Source organism: Myxine glutinosa, chromosome 1, assembly GCF_964187855.1.
Source record: "Myxine glutinosa chromosome 1, kmMyxGlut1.1, whole genome shotgun sequence".
NCBI lineage: Eukaryota > Metazoa > Chordata > Myxini > Myxiniformes > Myxinidae > Myxine > Myxine glutinosa.
The window spans coordinates 161,364,201-161,386,434 of NC_136261.1; the positions used below are offsets into that span (position 1 = coordinate 161,364,201).

Sequence of the window (22,234 nt, forward strand, 5' to 3'; positions counted from 1 at the left end):
CGTCGCATTCATGAAGCGAGAGAGGGAGGGTAAAAGGATTCTGGCGGCCAAGAATCCACTATACCCCAAGAGAAATGAAGCGTTATACCAGATAATTTGAGGTAGGATACGTCAGATGTACATTTTCCTCTACCGGATTCTTCTCACACTCCTCACCAATAACTTTGTACTTGGTGAGAAACATTAATGGAAACAAGTGCATTATGTAGACAAGTGGAATGTGTGGAACATTTGCTAGCTCACCCGGTTGTTCCAATTGCTCAGCTATTTCAACAGCGTTTTCCCCCCAATAAGCAACTTTCAACAAGTAGCCCATGCTCAAAATAAATAAATAAAAAGGGGGTCGGATTCAACTCAAATGTTCTTCAACAATGTCGTCGTTGTTGCATGTTTATGGTACATCAGGGAACACGAGCCCTCATGCTGGTAGGATGGCGTGGAGGTGTGCAAACTCACTTTTCAACTGCCGAGCCTGGGTTTGAATGTTGACGCAGCTATAAACCGTCCTCCTGGTCCTTCACATGCAGGGCGAGGCGTCGGTGCGTGTCATCGTCCATCGGAAGGATGTCAAACCGGAGGACCCTCGTGCCAGCACTGGTCGGTGGTGGATGCTAAAGATTCCAAGGTATCTTTCTGTGAAGATTAGTTGACTTATCGCCGACACCCTGAACAAGTTACAAATTCCTGCCACTTCCGTCGAATGTCAGGCACGGCCAGTTGAGTCATGAAAGAGTTGGGCCAAACACATTCCCTGGCTGACCGCCACAAGATGATGTGAATAATTAGGGAGATTAAAGTGGTAGTGGTAGCAGTAGTTGTGGTAGTAGTAGTAGTACTAGTAGTACTAGTAGTAGTAGTAGTAGTAACAGCATCAGTCACCACTCCTTCACACAATTTTCCTTTCCAAAAATAAATTTCTAAATAAGATTGTGTACATTATGACAGAACTCATAAGAACACGAATCAAGCAATTATCTTTTCCTATCTAGTAAAGAAATGCTGCGTCGCAGAGATGAAGGTGCACAGAAGTTGAGCAACCACAAAATAAGAATAATAAAAATCACTCAGATGTTCTACCATTTCACTCCCCAGATAACAACCTCTCCTCGAAGCATACGAAGGCATGCTTTCGTCAGCACCGAGTCAATGGAAATGGGGAAGTTGAGATCGCTTCCAAGTTTCTTGCCTTTGTGTATTTTACCGTTTTATCATGAAATGTCACAATGTCACGTTCAGGCAATGCTGTTCCATGATGTCTTCCTTGTTAAGCCACCAAGATCCAGGCTTGGTGCTCATCTCCACTTCTTCGTCTCTCTTTTCTCCTGTCTGTGGAACCACCCACCGCTCACAGTACAACCCCGGACTTGCCTCCGGGTTTTTAAGATGGCAATACACTTCCATCTTACGTCACCTTCCATTCCAACTGCGATCTTTAACCGGATAAACCTTCCCACACACAAGCTTCGCACCTGCAGCTTAATATTATCTCTTTGCACACCTGTTATTCCTATTTATTGATATATCTGTGTATTTATACCAAGTTTGTTGCCCCCAAAGGTTGGCAGGATGGCCTAGAGGTACGCACACTTGCCTCTAAGCGGCCTAGCCTGGGTTCAAATCTGAACCCAGCTTTTAACTGTCATCCCGGTGTTTCTCAGGCAGGGTGAGGGATTAATGTGTGCGCCGTCCCTCGGATGGATGTTAAGCTGGACGTCTCATCTGCTGGCATTAGTCAGTCGAAATTGAAGATCAAATGGCGTCCTTCCTCAAGAGGAGGCAACAATCCGTAAATAACATGGTACATTGCGTGTGTGCGTGTGCATATTTCCCCCACCACCCCTCTCCCAGTATGTTACCCTTCCATCATCTCTGAACACAGGTGGCAACTGGATGACATCCATCCAAGGCACGGTGCATCAGCTTATAAACCTGCCATTCTTTCACTGGTATCATAACCAACAATACTTACACAGTTGGCCTTGTGAGCACCTAACATATATGCCAACACTTCAACTGATCAGACAAGCATCTACATGTCAATTCAAACAAATACACAGAAATTATAATGAGACAGTTGGTGCAGAAAGCTTCAGACTTGGAATTGAAATCATTCCTTGAATCAAAATGTGCACGTTTTAAAATAAGAAGTAAGAACGTTTTCACTATTTAAAGGATAATCATGCTTGAACTGCTAAACTCAAAGGTGTAAAGATCAGCGAAGAAGGATGTACAGATTATGTGCAGTTACAAGTTCCATATTTTAGAAATACCACCATTACCCTCTTAGCAACATTGGGGTAAGATACATATATATACATATATATACATATACGTACATATATATATTGTTTATATTTTGTCAAATTTTTGATTTACTCGAGTTATTTAGTTGATTGCAGAATGCAACCACAACCCACTTCATAAACTAGACTAGAGAGTTCATAAAACCCGATACCCTGTACAGTGTTACTTAAATTTTAATAAAATGATGATTTTAAGGATCGTTAAAAAAAAAAATCCGAAAGTTTTAGTGCTACTGAAGTAGACCAGACGCATTCCTGAATACCAACCTTATACACCACCCCATTGTAAAACTGGAGGTTCTTTGAAGTATTATGGACGATTTTGTTCTAGTGTTCAATTATATAATTAAATATGAATAAAATATCGATTGCAAAAGCCGTATAAATAAATTTATTCTGGAATTTACTTGCATTTCCCGCTGTTTTTATTACACCACACCCTATCCAATGTAACACATTACATTAGTTATTCGTCCCTGTTGTTTGTGTCCATTATGACGTCCATAAAAACAGTACTTTTCCTGTTTTTGGAATGATTTTCAATTTTGTTTGACTGCCAGACAGGCAGAGTAAAAAATGATCTCACTCCTCTCTACGCCTCTCTATGCGGTCAGGACGACTTCTGAGCCTTGAATCAAAAATTACGGTAAAACAAAAGACTCGTCTTTCGATTCATGTTCCGCTAAGTGTTCCAAATACATTCAATTTAAATAAGTTGATCCTCGATCATAAACTGATGACAGATGGATGGACATTAATCAATTGCTTAACCACGCTTTTCGCTTCGCAGGGGGAAATATATAACGCTTGTATTTATCAAGTTTGCACAAAGGATGCACCCGGGTAGTTGCTTGCAGTATGCAAGCATGGCCCACCGATTTTTTTTTTTTTTTTTTTTTAAGGGAAAAAGGCACATCCGACCAAAAAGTAACTAGATCTACTCTACTAATTTAGTAATAAACAAGCACGAGTATATCCGGTCTCAGGCGACGTTTCATCTGCTTCCCAGCGAGGCTTCCTGGGGCAGCGGGTAAAACGTCACCCGAGTCTGGATCTACCCATGCTTCTTTATTACTAGATTAGTAGGTAGAAAGTTACTTTTTGGTTGGATGTGCCTTTTTTCCTTTAAAAAATGTATCATCCAAACCTCCCAAATCTTATATTAGGTGTACCAAAAAGTAATGTCATTACTATCTAATAGTAATACACATAATAGCATATAATATATATACAATATATATCTCCCCCCCCTCCCCCCCCTCTTCTCCCCTCCCCCCCTCTTCCCCCCTCTTCCCTTCTCCCCTCCCCTCCCCCCCCTCTTCTCCCCTCCCCCCCTCTTCTCCCCTCCCCCCCCCACCCCCTCTTCTCCCCTCCCCCCCTCTTCTCCCCTCCCCCCCCACCCCCCTCTTCTCCCCTCCCCCCCCCACCCCCCCTCTTCTCCCCTCCCCCCCCACCCCCCCTCTTCTCCCCTCCCCCCCACCCCCCTCTTCTCCCCTCCCCCCCCCCTCTTCTCCCCTCCCCCCCTCTTCTCCCCTCCCCCCCACCCCCCCCCCTCTCCTCCCCTCCCCCCCTCTCCGTTCCCCTCCCCCGCCCGGCAATGCCGGGTACTTCTGCTAGTGTATATATATATATATATATATATATATATATATATATATATATATATATATATATATATATATATATATATATATATATATATATATATATATATATATATATATATATATCATATAAAATACTGCTTCGTCTGAGTTCCAAGCAGGAGGGCAGTCTGTAGTGAGGGTACACAGTTTTAAAATGGTAACACTAACACATCCTCATACGATAGAAATATGAAAACAATGAGACAAAATTAGTTTTGATAATTGAAATAACACACAAGGGTAATTTAAATGAGCGCGTAGGTCCGAGGGTCTTATCCAAATCGAAAAGACCCGCTTGTACGTCTATCTATTCCTACTAAGTGCAGGGAGCAACCCGCCAAAAAGGCACGCGCTGTAGTCGCAATACCAATAGGTAGCCATGGTAATGTGAGCTTCGCACGCAAGGCCCACTCACCACTAGCGTGGTTCCCCACCGGTGAAGATCTCACAGAACGTTCCACAGTCGCCCCGCCATAGAAACTCCTTAATGTAGAACGTGTGAAGAACTTTCTTTCCGCAAGTCTCAGGGCTCAGGAATCCAGGCCTAGGTATTCCCCTATAAGCCCCCTTGTCCCTTTCTCGCCCTGTCCCCTCGTACGTCCTCTCCTCTCCTCTCCGATGTACACCGCGCTCGTGCTCGCGCTCCTCCACGGTTTTCCGCCTCAGCCCAGACCGACCTGAGCTGACCACCGGAAATTCTTATTTCACAATATCGTCTTTTCTCTTCCCGCTTTACAGGCGACACTTGTTCTTGAAAACTTGTGGTTTCATGAGGAAATTTTAAAATAATGTTTTCCAAATTAAATTTCTCTGTGGGAAAAAAAATCCACAGAACGCCTCTCCGTCAACCAATCAGAACGCGCGATTGTCAGCCTGGGTTGGTGGTGTAAGTACGGTGCCGATGTGCGGGTTCGAAGACGTAAAACGGACTTTGTTTGGCTTTGCTGTTTTATTTCGTTCAAGATTACTTTCTTGGACGTGATCAATGTACGTGCAGTGAGGAATGCATGATGCCGTGCCTTCATGTTAACGGTTGTCGTGACTTTATGTGGACGAACATGGCACAGCATACACATGGCATGGTGTCCCAGATAGACAACTTGCAGTAAACGAGCTGATTCGTTCTCTAGCTACATAAACGCTCTCTAGTTATAGGGGAATCGGTGTACTCGGTTTGCTGGCCAAGAATGCTGTTACTGTTAGTGGAAGTGAGCAGCCACGTCATTGAGCAAATAAAATGCTTTTTAAAATCTGTTTAATAGTAATACGAATAGACCAACCAGACACAGCCGTATGTTATTTTTTATATAGAAAACAAAAATATCCAGGTGTATTTGAGTGTCAGTGTCTGTGTGGGTGTGAGTGTCAGTGTCAGTGTGGGTGTGAGTGTCGGTGTGGGTGTGAGTGTCGGTGTGGGTGTCAGTGTCTGTGTGGGTGTCAGTGTCTGTGTGGGTGTCAGTGTCTGTGTGGGTGTCAGTGTCTGTGTGGGTGTCGGTGTCTGTGTGGGTGTCGGTGTCTGTGTGGGTGTGGGTGTCGGTGTCTGTGTGGGTGTGTGTGTGTCAGTGTGGGTGTGGGTGTGTGTGTCAGTGTGGGTGTCGGTGTGAGTGTCGGTGTGGGTGTGAGTGTGGGTGTCAGTGTCTGTGTGGGTGTCAGTGTCTGTGTGGGTGTGGGTGTGTGTGTCAGTGTGGGTGTGGGTGTCAGTGTGGGTGTGGGTGTCAGTGTGGGTGTGTGTCAGTTTGGGTGTGTGTCAGTTTGGGTGTGGGACGTGGGTGTCAGTGTGGGTGTGGGTGTGGGTGTGTGTCAGTGTGGGTCTGTGTCAGTGTGGGTGTGTGTCAGTGTAGGTGTGGGTGTGTGTCAGTGTGGGTGTGTGTCAGTGTGGGTGTGTGTCAGTGTGGGTGTGGGTGTGTGTGTCAGTGGGTGTGTGTTAGTGTGGGTGTGTGTCAGTTTGGGTGTGGGTGTGTGTGTCAGTGTGGGTGTGTGTCAGTGTGGGTGTGTGTCAGTGTGGGTGTGTGTCAGTGTGGGTGTGTGTCAGTGTGGGTGTGAGTGTGTGTCAGTGTCTGTGTGGGTGTCAGTGTGGGTGTGAGTGTGGGTGTCAGTGTCTGTGTGGGTGTCAGTGTGGGTGTGAGTGTGGGTGTCAGTGTCTGTGTGGGTGTGAGTGTGGGTGTGAGTGTGGGTGTCAGTGTGGGTGTGAGTGTGGGTGTCAGTGTCTGTGTGGGTGTGAGTGTGGGCGTCAGTGTGGGTGTGAGTGTGGGTGTCAGTGTCAGTGTGGGTGTGAGTGTGGGTGTCAGTGTCTGTGTGTGTGTCAGTGTGGGTGTGAGTGTGGGTGTCAGTGTCTGTGTGGGTGTCAGTGTCTGTGTGGGTGTCAGTGTCTGTGTGTCAGTGTGGGTGTGGGTGTGTGTGTCAGTGTGGGTGTGGGTGTCAGTGTGGGTGTGTGTCAGTTTGGGTGTGTGTCAGTTTGGGTGTGGGACGTGGGTGTCAGTGTGGGTGTGGGTGTGTGTCAGTGTGGGTCTGTGTCAGTGTGGGTGTGTGTCAGTGTAGGTGTGGGTGTGTGTCAGTGTGGGTGTGTGTCAGTGTGGGTGTGTGTCAGTGTGGGTGTGGGTGTGTGTGTCAGTGGGTGTGTGTTAGTGTGGGTGTGTGCCAGTTTGGGTGTGGGTGTGTGTGTCAGTGTGGGTGTGTGTCAGTGTGGGTGTGTGTCAGTGTGGGTGTGTGTCAGTGTGGGTGTGTGTCAGTGTGGGTGTGAGTGTGTGTCAGTGTGGGTGTGAGTGTCAGTGTGTGTGAGTGTCAGTGTGTGTGAGTGTCAGTGTGGGTGTTAGTGACAGTGTCAGTGTTGGTGTGGGTGTTGGTGACAGTGTCAGTGTGGGTGTTGGTGACAGTGTCAGTGTCAGTGTGGGTGTGACTGTCAGTGTCTGTGTGAGTGTCAGTGTGGTTGTGAGTGTGGGTGTCGGTGTGACTGTCAGTGTCAGTGTTGATGTGTGTGTGTCAGAGTGTCGGTGGGAGTGGCAGTGTGGCTGTGAGTGTGTGTCGGTGTGAGTGTGGGTGTCGGTGTGGGTGTGGGTGTCGGTGTGAGTGTCAGACTGTCATTGTGAGTGTGGGTGTGAGTGTCCGTGTGAGTGTCGGTGGCAGTGTCAGTGTAAGTGTTGGTGTGAGTATGGGTGTGAGTATGGGTGTGTGTCATTGTCGATGTGGGTGTGTTTGTCGGTGTGCATGACACTGTCGGTGGCAGTGTCGGTGTAAGTGTTGGTGTGAGTATGGGTGTGTGTCAGTGTCGATGTGGGTGTGTGTGTCGGTGTGCATGACACTGTCTGTGTCAGTGTCAGTGTCTTCAAGAAAAAGAAAGGCGCAGCTACCAAGATTGTACTTGGTGGTGCAAGTTGGCTGTGCTTTTTTTTTTTAAATGAATGATCCTGCCCATATAATATGTTACGAGGATAAGTCGATTAACAAAGTTAATTTCACTGTCACTAATCAATGGTGAAATTATGTAATACAATTCTAGGCTATTGTGTGCTGTATTGCAGGTGCACATGTGAGTCATTTGTTGACGCCTTAGTACCCCTGACTTCCCGGCACGTGATGCTAGTGATAGGGCTGTAAAGATGCCTGCCCGTTACTGAGCAGCGGCGAGTCAAGGGGGTCGCAAGAGGATTTCTGATGCCCAGCCAATGTCTGTAAAAGTAACATCTGTTGACAAATGTTGGTCCAACGTTGGTCTAACAGGAGCGCCATGGTGTGACAGAGATGGGATAATGGCCAACGTTGGGCCAATGGACAAATTACGTTTGGTCACCGGTGGTACTTATATTGGCCCAACCTAAACCCAATGTCAGCATTTTAGCTGCGATGTGACATTGTTGGGACAATAAATACACAATATGGTATAAAGTGCATTTCTCGTGGAAATTGTGTACGAATTTAGAAAACAGTTTAGAAAAGGATGGACGAGTGGGTGTGATGAACAATTTTCTAGGTCACTGGGTGGTGACCAGTGCCTCCTGCCAAAGGGCATTCATTCAGCTTGTTCATCCTTTACAAAAGCATTTTGTACACACTTTCATACGGTTCATATCATGCTGTGTAATTATCTCGAGCATGTATCTGAAACCAGTCATAGCACCGCTCCTAACGATGATGACATCAATTCTTCGGTCGACTTGAATGCCACAGCCTATATACCATCAGGTTACCCTCATCAAACCAGTCATGCTGCCCAATGGCACAATTGACAAATGCTCCCCCACCTTACCTTCAAACTCCAGTACATCCACCATTCAAGCTTCTAGACCGAATATCGACGCATTGTTGAAAAGAGCACGATGCCAATGGTTCACTCTCAAGTTGTGATGTTGTCACCCATTGCATCGGCTGCTTTCGATAGCGCTGTGTTGGAGGGATGCGGAGTAGTCTTGGCCTCATACCACTGGCATGAAGCCTGTTCCAAGCTATTTTGGTCATAATTTGTTAGATGAATGATTGTTCTTTGCATGTTGTTCTTAAGAGATTGTACTGTTACACAGTGATTCTTCCTAGCCAGCGTGACAAGATAGCGATCTTCCCGAAGGGGTCTAACTCTTCTGTGTCCTGAACAAGGTTTCTGTTAACTGCCCAGTCTGACGTCATTGCCCTAGAAAAGAGTCAAGTAGAAATGTGTTGTTCAATTACCAGTTGCATCATAATGACAATTTAACACTTCGGTACAACACATGCCCCATTATGTATTTATTTATTTGATTACCTTTGCTCTGACAAATGGTGAATGTTCGAAATACCATATCAACTTTTAGTGACTGATCGGAGCCTTCACAGAGACCAGTACTGTATTCTGTTCGGGTTAGCTTTTGCTTTCCAAGGCCCGAGCTTTTGGGAAGCCCTGTTTAATGAAGTTTCTGTCACTGAAATAGAATTGAAGCTTAGATCGTCATCCCTGTTTGCAGAATAAAATGTTTGCATCAAGGAAAGCGGCTTGGGGAGTCTTGCGATGCGTTTTACAACCACAACGCAACTCGACGGCATCCCGGTTCCTGGCTGTCAATTTTTCACAGGCCCCTGCAAGTGGTGAGATTCACTGCAACATCCACCAAGTCAATGAGGTTTCAATTAACTGTCTTTGTGTGTGTCCAGCAGAGGACTCTTACAATGAATATTAACAAAGGACAAATTTACTGCAGTTCTTTTTCACAACCATCGAGCATAAACTACCGTCATAAAAAATGCCATGTTACTGTGCCTCGTCGCTACCAGCAACTAGTGGTGAGAATTCTCCGTTTGAGGTGTCTACTTGACGCATGTGTCACTGTACTCTTTATTCTCAATCAGCAAAAATGCGGCTTTCAATAATCTATGGTGGTTCTCAAATGATTCTTGTGCAGTTAGATCATATAGCATTCAACATCAAGGCCTCGTCACGTTATAACGGTTACATAGATTAGGTTAAACGTCAACTCTTTGAGGACGCACAGTATTAGGGCTGTATTATTTATTGTGATTTCTCTTTTTCTACTTCTTTAAAAGGTAACAGGACATGGTTGAGGGTAACAGGACACTGGCATGCATGATTTGCTGGTGAAGATGAGGCATGAGATAGCTCTGCTTTAGTTTCTTGTGTTTGGATATCTCGTTACTTCATGCCATTTGTCAGTTGTTTTGATTGGTGCTTTTTGGACATACGACATACGTGATAGATAAATCGTTAGATTTGTGCTGGAATGAGAGATTTTAAATATATTGTTACGGACCGCGGATTGGATGTTATTTACCGAGCGGAGGTAACCGCGGCCGAACAGTTGTTCCCCCTTTCTTCCCGACTCACCCGATTCACCCAGACGTTGGCCAAATCGCGCTATGCCAAATCAATGATAGAAAGGACACGACGACTGGGAAAGATGAAACGACGCAGTACAGTTCTCAAGACCTCCGGAGGAGGGTATAATTACAGTGGTGGAGAAAAGGGGGTAGATTACAAGGCAGAGTGAGGTAAAGACACAGAAGAGATGGGCACTTAAATACAGTCTTATCTATCCCCAGACAGACCACGGACAAACGGACAAGGTAGACTTACACAGGGATTGATGGCAGGGATGGACAGGTAGGTCGATGGCACAAGGTGCACCTTGGCTCGGGGACAGGATAAACACAGTCCAAAGATGCAGGGAGGTCTCACAGCGCTCGGAGGGGACGTCTTGCTTTCTCTCAGCTCGGCGCGCATCTCTGACGTCACCTCTCTCTCACTGCGCAGTGCGCATGCTCAGCGGGGAGTGACACGCCCTCGGCTGGTTGGTTCCACCCCAACTGGGGCCGGTCCGCCGCCTCCATTGGGTGCGGGGGTTACCGGGCTCCGCCCTTGATGAGGAGCCGACAGGGAGCCCCTGTTTGGTAACCCCGTCGAGCACATGTCCGATGGCAGCTCGTTGGGAAGGCCTGGTGTCCTCCCACCACTCCTACCAAGCCGGAGTGAGGACGCGCACTCCCTGCGCTCGTTGTTGTTGTTGTTGTTGTTGAAGAGAACTGTGAGGAAGAGCTGTGGGGAGGTATTGGGAGGTCCTAAACTTCCTAACGGTGCCATACAATCACATTCTGGTGCAACGAAGGGTCAGAATTAATGGAAACGAATCCTTAACTGACATAGACTAAGAATAACTAGCAAAATGTCCTATAGTTGTCTTACATGAGATGCGGTGGACCTGGATGCGACATTTAATGGGGGAAATAGGGGGAGGTCAGGTCTACAGAGTGTTGTTTACAGAAAATGGGACTAGGGAATGGGGGATTGGGGAGAGTTGGGAAGTATTGAGGAAATAGGGGAATATTTACAAGCGGATATGGATGGATGCAAATCCCATATCCGCAACACTGCACCCTTCTCGACCTCGGGGCGGCCCGACCCGATAAATTTTTACCTACTTTAGTGTGGCACTCAGATGTAGTTCCCTCTACTATTAACTCAACCCTGAGTGCGACAGTTTTACAGATGTTCACAAATGAGTAAATATGTCCCCCTGCGACGTTGCACCCTTCTCCTAACAGAAACACACCCACAGGATAACCGAATCGCGGAAAGCATCCTCAAACTAAACATACAGCCGGTAGGGAGCATCATTTATACAAGACTACACTGATATTTACACTACGATCCAGGACCTGTTCTTTGAGGAACACATGCAGATGTTATGCATAGGGAGAGCACGCATGCCAGCATCGATACACCAACCCACGAGTGCCCTGTGGCCCTACGGCCTTTAATAATGTGCAGAGCACCCCTTCCAAGCACCAAAAGCACCACCCCCTTATGCACAGTCAGCACCATCCGGTGCACCAATAAAGTGTTCAATAACAATGCACAATCAAGTGTCCATGGTCACCGGTGGTGTCGCAGCCGGCCGATGTTCTGCCGCTGGTCTTGCCTTCATGGAGTGCACTTGGCCTTCTGGCTTCTTTAGAAATAAAGAAAGGCGCCAACCGCGCCCATTTCTTAATTGTGGCCGTCAGGGGGGCCAACTAAAAGTGGTTCACCTGTATGGCATAGGTGCCACGTTGACCCAGAGGTCCATCACGGGTGGTGCTTGACCGCAAAAGAACTGCGGTCCATTGTGGGCGGCCACAAAAATTGCGGTCCATATGGTGTATCGATCCAGGCAGCAAACAGCGGAAGTACAGGCCCACAACTGCGGAGCCAGCACCTCTCTCTCCTCTCTCTCTGCCCCAAAGCCAGATCCTCGGAGGTGGGAGACAAAAGAAGACAAGTGAGTAAGGTGGTAAGGGCGCAAAAGTGCACGCAATACAAGGTAATGCACACTGGGGGCACATGGGAACCAGGTGAGACAGGTACGTTCCTACCGTACGCCCCCCCCCCCCCACCAGGTAACCTACATTGCCCCCCCTTACCCCTTACTGTATCCACAAAACACAACACTACCCATAAACATCTACTTTACACATCAACAAACGTCCCTACTGTCTTCCCCGTTCCTCCCATAAACCAAATTTGTCTTCTCTCCCTCCTAACCAATCAAATTTGCCTTTTCCAACTCTCATCAAAATTTACCATCTCCAACTCAACATCAAAATTTGACATCACCAATTCATCATCAGTCCCTCCTAAGGAGGGAGAGATGGAATCACCCCAATGTCTCATCCACGTCGTGATGCGTCTCACAAATCCAAACAGCAATTCTCATTTCCTGCAACACAAAACAAAGAAAACACAGGTGTGGAGTCATCATCATCACCTCAGGTAAGTGGCTGCGTATGGTGCGACAGGTTCATCAATCCTAACTATTTCCTAAATGACTTTAACAACTTTACATTACCCGGGGTCTTTCTCCTGCCAAACCATTGGCCCTCATTACTCTATGTGGTTCGAAGAACCAAAATCCCATTGACCATCTGTGGTGCACACCATCAATTTGGGTCTCACTCCCCGATTCAACACTCGGTGCTCCCGCACAATTTCGGTGGCTGGGTCGTGTGATGCTCCCAGCTGGTCCGCCCACCTGCACACCTCCACCACTGTTGTTGCCTACCGAGCTCACCTGCTCCTCACCCTAACCTAACTAACTGGGGAAGGCCCTCTCGCACTCTCACCCCCTCGGTGCCCTCTCTGGCACGGGCTGCCCGATCCACACCCGGGATCCTCAGGCACCCACTGACACTAACGGCTCCCAGAGCCCACCTGCGGCCTCACCTGGCCGACATCTAACAGTGGCGGAGTGCCCAACCATTCACACTCATACTAACAGGCCACACGACCAGCCAATTTCACCACACCAATGCACCCATCCACAATACCATTCTGCACCGCACCACAAATGCCAATATCAAACCACAATTTACCTATACCTTCTAACTACTCTTTAAACTACCCTCCCCGGGTACTCGTGAAAAGGGCCCACTCTTCCCCCATCCACACCTTCGCACCACGCACACCACTCCGTACCACTTACTCCAACTCTCTCCACACCACTCATTCTCTGCTCCATATATTCCACACACCTGTACTTGCACACCTGTGCTCTCATACTTGGTGCCGCCTGCACCCTTCTCTCCCCCAAGCGCATTCGCGCTGATCCACAACACTCACTACTCACCATGACACTCATCCGCAATGCTCTCTCATTCATCACTTGTACACCCACACACACCTCGGAGCATTGCCTCACCGATGCCTCATTTGAAGCTGCTCACCAGCACTTCCATTCATACTGCATCATCTGCTCTGTCTACTCCCTTCTAAAACTCGCGCTCCTCCGTCTTCCCTTACACTCAGCGCTCCCCCGTCATTATCAAACACTAAGCTACTACGTCCCCACTACAGGTACCAAGTCTCCTACTTAAATCTTCTCCTACTAACCTACTCCTACGAACCTACTCCTACTCCTAAGTCTCCTACTAACCTTCTAGTTTCCCGGGGGCTGGCGGGGGGGGGGGGGGTGTCTGGGGTCGGCTAACCCGCTCCCCCCTGGGCGGAGTTAAGGACCTCAACCGCCGGGGATTATCCCGGCACGTGGCTCGACAGTGCCGCGCCAGGTGACCCAGACGGTTGCAAGTATAGCACCTCACCTGATAAGGTGCTTGTCTCCGGAATTCCAAATTTCCCCCCCTGAAGGTCCGAATTGGATTACCCGCTCGTGGTCCACCGCGGGCCACCTCCGGGGCCGCCTGCCATGGTCCAGGTCCCGCTAGGCGCTGGTCCACCAGCCTCCGGACCATGCCCGCCAGGTCAGGACTCACGTCGGGGGCGGGCCCCCTAAGGGGTCCTCCCTCCATCGGGGGTCCCACCTGGCGGACCGCCACTGCTTGACGCTCGCTCCCCCGGGCCAGGGGCCTCGCCGCTTCCCAACGGGCTGCAGCGTCAGCCGCCTGGCTCAGAGTCTGCGGGCGCCACATGGCGAGCTGTTGCCGGAGCTCAATATCCGGGAGGGCCTGGATAAAATGGTCCAGCGCCAGGCTTTCCCGGGAATCCGCTGCCATGTTAGCATGTGCGATCCCCACTGCGCGGCGAATGTCGTGGGCAAGTTCCCCGATGGCTTCCTGGGGCTTGCGTTTTCGCAGCGCGAGCTGAGCTTTAACAAGCTCGCTCTGCTGTTCAATGCCGAATCGATTAATTAGGGCGTCGCGGAGGGCTGGCAGGGTGAGAGCACCCGGTGGTAATGCCGTCAGCACCTCCGCCGCCGCGCCGCGCAATGCGGCCACCAGGTGTACTCCACCTTCGTCCTCACCCCAACTGTTGGCCTTACACACACAGTCAAACTGCGTCAGGTACGCTCGTAGATCACTCTTGCCGTCATACGGCGCGAGTGGGACCTTGTGGGACCACCTCGTATGCGAGTCGTTGCCCGCCTGCCGGACCCCGTGCGTCGCCCCTTGCGGGGTCAGCGCGGGGCCGAACCGGCCGGGCCCCCACAGTACATTACCCCCAAGGGGCTCCCGTGCCTCCCCTGTCCCTCTAAAAACTACCCCTGTTGGTGTCGATGCATGGGTCACGCTTCCTCAACCCGCTACCCATTCCATACCACCACAACCTTGCTCACTCACACCTCGCACCTCTCCCATCACCGGACCCTCTCGCTCGCATCCTCGTTCCATACACTCCGGACCAGCCATACACCTCACTCTTGGCCTCTCACGAACATCCGGGTCCATCTCGACCCCCAAGCTTATTAAATCACCTGGCGCATCATACGCACGACCATATTGGTCACCACTTACACCGGGTCCTCTTTCTCTTCGCTTCTCCTCCATCACCTGCGAATCCCTCATCCGGTTAATGAGCACATCATCACGATCCGAACACAGACTTTGGACCAATTCTTTTACTTCCTCTTTTATCTCTTTCTTATCCTCTCTCCGTCGCTTCTTAATTTCGCTCACCCCTTCTTCCACTTCTTCTAATTTCTGCTTCACCTCCTTCATCTCCTCGTGCGCCCCCTTAAGTTCTTCCTCTAACTCCACCTTAATTTTTTCTATGTGCTCCCGCACCTCCCGCTCTTTAACCTCCATCACCTCTACCACCTTGTTCATTTTCCTCGTCAGGTCCTCATGTACCGTCTGACACTCTTTTTTAATTACCCCTACGTCCTTTTTCATCTCCTTCTGTGTTGATTTTAAACCCTCTATTACCGCTGTGTTCTTCTTTACCTGGTCCCCCAACTCCTTTTGTCCCACTGTCAGCTGTTCTACTCCCAGCGTCAACTCCTCTATACCACCTTGCAATTTTACAGTCCCCTTTCTCACCTCCTTCTCCATGCGCTCCTCACAGTGCCTCACCTCCTCGCGCACTCCTCCGACCTCCTCACTCACACCTCTTCTGATCTCCCCTCCCATCACTTGCATCTCCTGCCCAGATGCCACCCTCATCTGCTCCATTTCCTCCCTGTGAGCATCCAATTTAGTTTCTACCCCCATTCTGACCCCCTCTATCTGCTGCCCCATTTGTTTAACTTCCCTTTCCGCTTGGTCCCTCATGTCCCTCAATTTGCCTTCCATACTGTTTTCTAACCCCTCTAACCCCTTCTTCATCCCTTCCATTTGATTCTCTTGAGCGGCCATTCTGTTTTCTACCCCCGTTAACCCCTCCTGTATTTCCCCTAATCTATTGTCTAATCCCTCAAATTTGTTGTCTAGTCCCTCAAATTTGTTTCCTAATCCCTCTATTCTACTCCCTAACCCTCCGATCTGGGCCCCCATTCTTTGTTCTAACCGTTGGCTTATTGGCCCCCATGTCCTCCCTCAATTTCTCGCTATTGGACCCCATGTCATTCCTTAAACCCCCGATCTGGTTTCCCATGTCATCCCTCAATTTCTCGCTATTCTGGGCCAACAGGGCCCCTATTTGCGCCATGAGGACTTGCATGTCCATCGGCGGCACGGGTACCGCTACCGCAATCCCATGCGCGGCGCCGACCTGTTGTTCGCGCTCCTCTTCCCCATGCCTAGCGCCGCCATTTTGCGAACCTGCCACCCTCACTGCTTCGCTCTCCTCATGTCCCTCAATTTGGTCCTGGATCGACCCTGCCTCACTCTCCTCTACCGGAACCCAGCCGTCTTGATCTCCCATAGCGCGACTTTCAAAATTCGGGTTTTTGTAAAACAAAAGCAATTTCGGTACTTTATAATTTTGACCAAATTTTGTCTATATGTTTTTTTTTGTTTTTTTTTGGTTTGGGCCTCGTATCCCACTCCTCGACACCAGTTGTTACGGACCGCGGATTGGATGTTATTTACCGAGCGGAGGTAACCGCGGCCGAACAGTTGTTCCCCCTTTCTTCCCGACTCACCCGATTCACCCAGACGTTGGCCAAATCGCGCTATGCCAAATCAATGATAGAAAGGACACGACGACTGGGAAAGATGAAACGATGCAGTACAGTTCTCAAGACCTCCGGAGGAGGGTATAATTACAGTGGTGGAGAAAAGGGGGTAGATTACAAGGCAGAGTGAGGTAAAGACACAGAAGAGATGGGCACTTAAATACAGTCTTATCTATCCCCAGACAGACCACGGACAAACGGACAAGGTAGACTTACACAGGGATTGATGGCAGGGATGGACAGGTAGGTCGATGGCACAAGGTGCACCTTGGCTCGGGGACAGGATAAACACAGTCCAAAGATGCAGGGAGGTCTCACAGCGCTCGGAGGGGACGTCTTGCTTTCTCTCAGCTCGGCGCGCATCTCTGACGTCACCTCTCTCTCACTGCGCATGCTCAGCGGGGAGTGACACGCCCTCGGCTGGTTGGTTCCGCCCCAACTGGGGCCGGTCCGCCGCCTCCATTGGGTGCGGGGGTTACCGGGCTCCGCCCTTGACGAGGAGCCGACAGGGAGACCCTGTTTGGTAACCCCGTCGAGCACATGTCCGATGGCGGCTCGTTGGGAAGGCCTGGTGTCCTCCCACCACTCCTACCAAGCCGGAGTGAGGACGCGCACTCCCTGCGCTCGTTGTTGTTGTTGTTGTTGTTGTTGTTGTTGTTGTTGTTGTTGTTGAAGAGAACTGTGAGGAAGAGCTGCGGGGAGGTATTGGGAGGTCCTAAACTTCCTAACGGTGCCATACAATCACATTCTGGTACAACGAAGGGTCAGAATTAATGGAAACGAATCCTTAACTGACATAGACTAAGAATAACTAGCAAGATGTCCTATAGTTGTCTTACATGAGATGCGGTGGACCTGGATGCGACATTTAATGGGGGAAATAGGGGGAGGTCGGGTCTACAGAGTGTTGCTTACAGAAAATGGGACTAGGGAATGGGGGATTGGGGAGAGTTGGGAAGTATTGAGGAAATAGGGGAATATTTACAAGCGGATATGGATGGATGCAAATCCCATATCCGCAACAATATATATAACTGAGTTGGTGCATGTACAATACTTCATTTGGTGTTTTATATGTATGTTGTTTTGGTATTTGCCATATTTATTATGTTGTTATGTCATTTTTTCTGAGTACTTTTATTTGGCTTTTTTTTTTTAGACGCAAAGGAAGAAAGATTGAAACCTGAGAAATTGAATGGTGAGTTATTAATTTTCTGGCAAAAATGTCAGTTGTGTTTAACAATTGAGCTATCTGAGCATTTTGATCCAATTCCAACAATCTATGTCAGTACGAAAAACTAAAAGTTAATATAAGGGTGAACAAATAGTCTTTTCAAAATCTCCTAATTCTCGCAGAGGAAAAGCCTGTTCCTCATGATTGTTTTATTTTTACTACCTCCGCAGTGGTTATGTTTTCAATCCTGTATGTTTGTTTATCTGTCTGTCTGTTAGCGTGATATCTCAAAAGTTATGGACAGACTCAGACGATATGTGGTGTAGACGACAAGAACAAAATGATTAGATCTTGGTGAAGATCTGGATCCAATCATTTTTAAAGTGATTTTTCAATATTGAGAGATCGGGCAAAAATGATATATAGCACGATATCTCAAAAGGTTATGGGAGGATTTGGCCGAAACCTGGAGGACAGGTTGGGGGTGTGACATGGACTAATCGCTTCGATTTTGGTGAAGATATGAATATGGATCTGGATACGTGAGTTTTTTTATTTATTAAGTGATTCTTCACCACTGAGTGATGTGGCCAAAAATTATATATGGCATGATATTTAAAAAGTTGTGGACGACTTGTGACAAAAATAGGTGGAAGAGTTGATTAGGGGACAAGACCAAACCGATTAAATTTTGATTCAGGTCCGAATCCAGATCCGGCCTATCGGTGGGATACAAAAAGTAAACTGTTCAGCCTGGTGGAGGTTGCGCTCTAGACTAGAGAGTGTCGTTCTATTTATTTAAGTGATTCTTCACAATTGAGCGATAGGGATAAAAACGATACATATCATGATATCTCAAACGTTGTGGACGGATTATGACAAAACTTGGTGGATGAGTTTGGTAGGTGACAAGAACAAGCTGATTCGATTTTAGTTCTGATCCAGATCCAGATTAGGCCTATCAGTGGGATACAAAACTTAAACTATTCAGTATGGCAGACATATGCACTCTACCGAGTGCCATTCTCGTTTTTTATGCTGAATCATTTTTTGGTGTTAAACTGGTGGGTGGGTACCACCTAGTGCCTCTTGATTTTTCTTGCTTTCCTAGCTGTGTGTTCCCTTTATTAGTGTGCATAACACTTTTGGTTAAGCGGTGTTGACACAAGCTACAACTATTGTGAAACCCATTAATATGAATAAGGGAATGTTTCTTGGTGTCGTTTTCGTGGATGTACTGATGTGATCATTTTGTACCATTTCCACTATTCGGCCTGACTTTACTGATTAGACTTGCCGAGGGTTCGCTGTATTGGAGGGCCAGGAAATTCATGAAGATTTATATGACTTTACTCTGGATTGAGCACTCAAAGCAATTTCCTCTTGCCAATTGAAATAGGTCACTGTGGTTGCTGCAGTGCACATATCTATATATATATATAAAGCAGTAAAGTATGTTTGTTTGTTTGTCCTCTTATAACTCGAGAACTACTCATCGTAGAGAAAAACCAAAGGCATATTCGGAATCAGTACGCCTCAGAGCAACTACAGCACACCTTAAATTTTAAAAAACTTCGGGTTTTAAAATTAGCGTATTAGCGCAGAAGCGCTAGCAGAAGAGGGAGGGAATCAAAGGGAGGGAGCGCAGCGCCAGCGCTTCTGTTAGCGTAATTAGCGTATTTCGGAACGTTAATTTTTCAACTTCATTATTCGGAATCAGTACGTCCCAGAGAAACTTCGTAATGTTAATTTTTCAACTTCATCCGATTGACATGGGACCAACGGCATGTGACAGAGAGTGAAACATACATGCTACATTTATTTGACGACAATGAGTTCCGACTTCCGGGTTCGTGCCGCCAACCCTGTTAGGCGCCTCTTGCGGCACACAGGGAATTACCAGTGAACTGGTACTCAATTTGCCGACCTCGGTAGGATGACAGGCTGAGTCAACCCCCCTGGTGTTAAGGGGGAGGAGGAGGGGAGGGGGAAGAGGAGGGGGAGGGGAACGGGGGGGAGGGGGGAGGGGGGAGGGGAACGGGGGGGAGGGGGAAGGGAGGGAGGGGGGGGAGGGGGAGGTGAAGGGGGGGAGGGGAAGGGGGAGGGGGGAGGGGGGGAGGGGCCCCTTCTCCCCCCGGGCACCCCCACACCCTCCCCCTCCCCCATTCCCCTCCTCCCTCCCCCCTTCCCCTCCCCCCCTGTTCCCCTCCTCTCCTCTTCCCCCTCCCCTCCTCCTCCCCCCTTCCCCCTCCCCCTCCCCCCTCCCCCCTCCCCCGCCCCCCCTGCCCCCCATTCCCCTCCCCTCCTCTTCCCCCTCCCCTCCTCCTCCCCCGCCCGGCAATGCCGGGTACTTCTGCTAGTATCTTATAGTCATCCAAAAGATACGAAGTTGGATTAATGTATACAGCTTTTTCACACGTGTAAAAATAGATGTCTTTGCCGAATGCAGTGAGGTCCGAGTTGTGCTGCATAGTCTGATAGGATGGAATTGTCCAAATGGCAGAGCGTCATTATGACAGCATGCAAACAAGTAAAGTGGGAAAGTCCCATTGTCGTTTTTACATGTTTCAAAGATCAGTGTGATAGATTGTGGGACAGTATTTTAAAAGAAAAAGATACATAACTTGTTAACAGTTTATTAAACACTTATTTCCATTTGTAAAAAGGCAAAATCTATCTTTTTTTTCAACTTCTATGATATCAGTATGTTACTAGACTTCCAATGTAGGGATGGTATGGACATTCCATAGGTTTAATACAACACAAATCCTGAAGCCTGGTGTTGGCTTAACAGTTACACTGGCTGGCGTAATATTCTTGAGTTTGAGCCCCTGTCGTGTCATTACATAACACCAGGTGGGTTGACTCAGCCTGTCATCTTTCCGAGGTTGGCAGAAATGAGTAACGGGACACTGCATCAGGGGCACAGCCACGCTCCCAGCAATAATGCAACTAGCAGCCACAGGCTGCATCCGAAATGATGATGAGCTCAAAGCCTCAAAGAAAAACCTTCCAAGATACAAACTTATATCCCTATAAAGTACATACGAGTCATCTGTGGAGGATTACACATCCAATAAGGCTCATTAAACTTTTGGACTGCATCGCTGAACTACAAAACTGAAATAAAGATAGACCAACTCAAAATAGCCCGTTTGTAATTCTTCATATTCTTCTTTTTCGACAGCCTTACTCAAAATTGGTTTAAGCTCGGGCCCTGGTTTAAACAGGATTCTACTGAATTTTATAGTGGGAATGTGCATGACTTGAAATTATTCCACAAAAAGTAGCCATTTAACTGCCCTTTACATCAGAATATGAAGGGTCTTTTCTACCCTCATTAACCCCCTGCTGCCCCCCCCTCACCCCCCCCCCCCCCACCCACCCCCCACACCACCACAGTCCCATTCCTTCTAAATTTCCAGTTTTTATTTCCAGTTTAAGTTAATGTTCCAATACTTATGCCTAAAATGGGGGGACTGAACATAAAAAGTGATATTGTACTATACACAAAGAATTAAGTTAAGCACCCCTACACAACGAATTAAGGTAAGCACCCCCTAATATATATTCTTTGTGTATATGTATACATTGGCATATATTCTAAGGTATGTGAGATCAAATAATGATTGGTATGACATTAGTTATTGACGTTATTGACGTTATTGACGTCACTTACACGTTATTGACATTACACGTTATTGACGTTATTGACGTTATTGACGTTATTGACGCAAAGATCGCTAGAGGTCTTCTCAGAACAATGACTGTACGTTAGAAAACATAAACGTCATCCACACTGTCCGTGATGGACCTATAGCTCCATACTTAAATTGAGGTGAAAATATGCCTAAAATTCCCAAAAAATTTCACCTTAAATTATTCAGAATAAAATATTGAAAACGGCATGATTGTTATGTTTTTATGTGACCATAATATCACTTCTCCAGAAAATATAGCAATATCATGGGTATATTACACTGTTTTGACGACAACAAACTTGTAATGTGCGAGGTTGTAAAAAAACGGGGGGGGTGCTTAACTTAATTCTTTGTGTATACAATGGTAAAACGTATATTATACATAGAAATACCAAGAAATAAAAGCTGACCATCTGTACTCTTGCCTCATATTTATCTTTTGATCTCAAATTCAAATTCCTTGAGTAACAAAAAATCTGACTTCACAACTTCACTGTTCCAATACTTATGGATGGCACTGTATATATAAAACCTAAGCACATGGTGAAGCCTCGGTCGACCCATGTGTGTACTTCTACTAACAATGTACAGTTTGAATGAGAGTGCTGAATTGTACTTCCATTAACTTTTTAATTACATAGAATTGGACTATGAGTTCTTCTATTAATTACGTATTATTGCACCATGACTGCACCTCGACCTTTCAATTTCACCTTTAGACCTTTCAGACCATTAAACCTTCAGACCTTTATGGTGGGGGTCATACTGAAAGTGCAGTGTGCTTGAACGCATGGATGTGCAGCAAGGCTAGAAATTTCATATTTTCAGTTTTTACTTTTATAGCACAAATTATACACTTCACCAGACACAAACAAATCAATTCTCTTCTTAAAGTCTAATTACCTTCATATAATAACTACCTGTTATTAGTCCCATACCGGTGTACACCGGAGGGGACTACAGGTTTGCACTCGGTCCCTCCCTCTGTCCGTCCGTCATGCAAAGAACAGTTTTCCGGACTTTTTTTCTAAACTCTTAATGCTAATGATTTCAAACTTGGTACATGGTTTCCTCATGATAAGCTACAGATCAAGTTCGAACTTCACGA

At 47.4% G+C, this 22,234-nt stretch overlaps 2 protein-coding genes across 9 annotated transcripts in view; one reads left to right on the forward strand and one right to left on the reverse strand.

The window, feature by feature from the left end:
- Positions 1–4,763, reverse strand: part of LOC137430622 (MOB kinase activator 3B) — a 54,889-nt gene extending 50,126 nt beyond the window's left edge. The window contains exon 1 of one of the 3 annotated variants that reach the window (XM_068121427.2): positions 4,365–4,763. The gene's annotated coding sequence lies outside the window, so the exon portion shown is untranslated. Of the gene's footprint in view, positions 1–456; positions 1,353–4,364 lie in introns of those variants that run through there. The other 2 variants (XM_068121429.2, XM_068121433.2) reach the window with 2 other exon arrangements.
- GCDH (glutaryl-CoA dehydrogenase) overlaps positions 1–22,234 on the forward strand; it is a 110,364-nt gene that overhangs the window by 47,508 nt on the left and 40,622 nt on the right. For 3 of the 6 annotated variants that reach the window (XM_068121421.2, XM_078779263.1, XM_078779258.1), the window contains exons 2-3: positions 8,881–9,001; positions 17,411–17,449. In XM_068121421.2, the coding sequence (XP_067977522.2) occupies positions 8,887–9,001; positions 17,411–17,449 (154 nt within the window). In that variant the 5' untranslated portion in view covers positions 8,881–8,886. Of the gene's footprint in view, positions 1–4,789; positions 4,937–8,880; positions 9,002–17,410; positions 17,450–22,234 lie in introns of those variants that run through there. The other 3 variants (XR_013623649.1, XM_078779243.1, XM_078779252.1) reach the window with 2 other exon arrangements.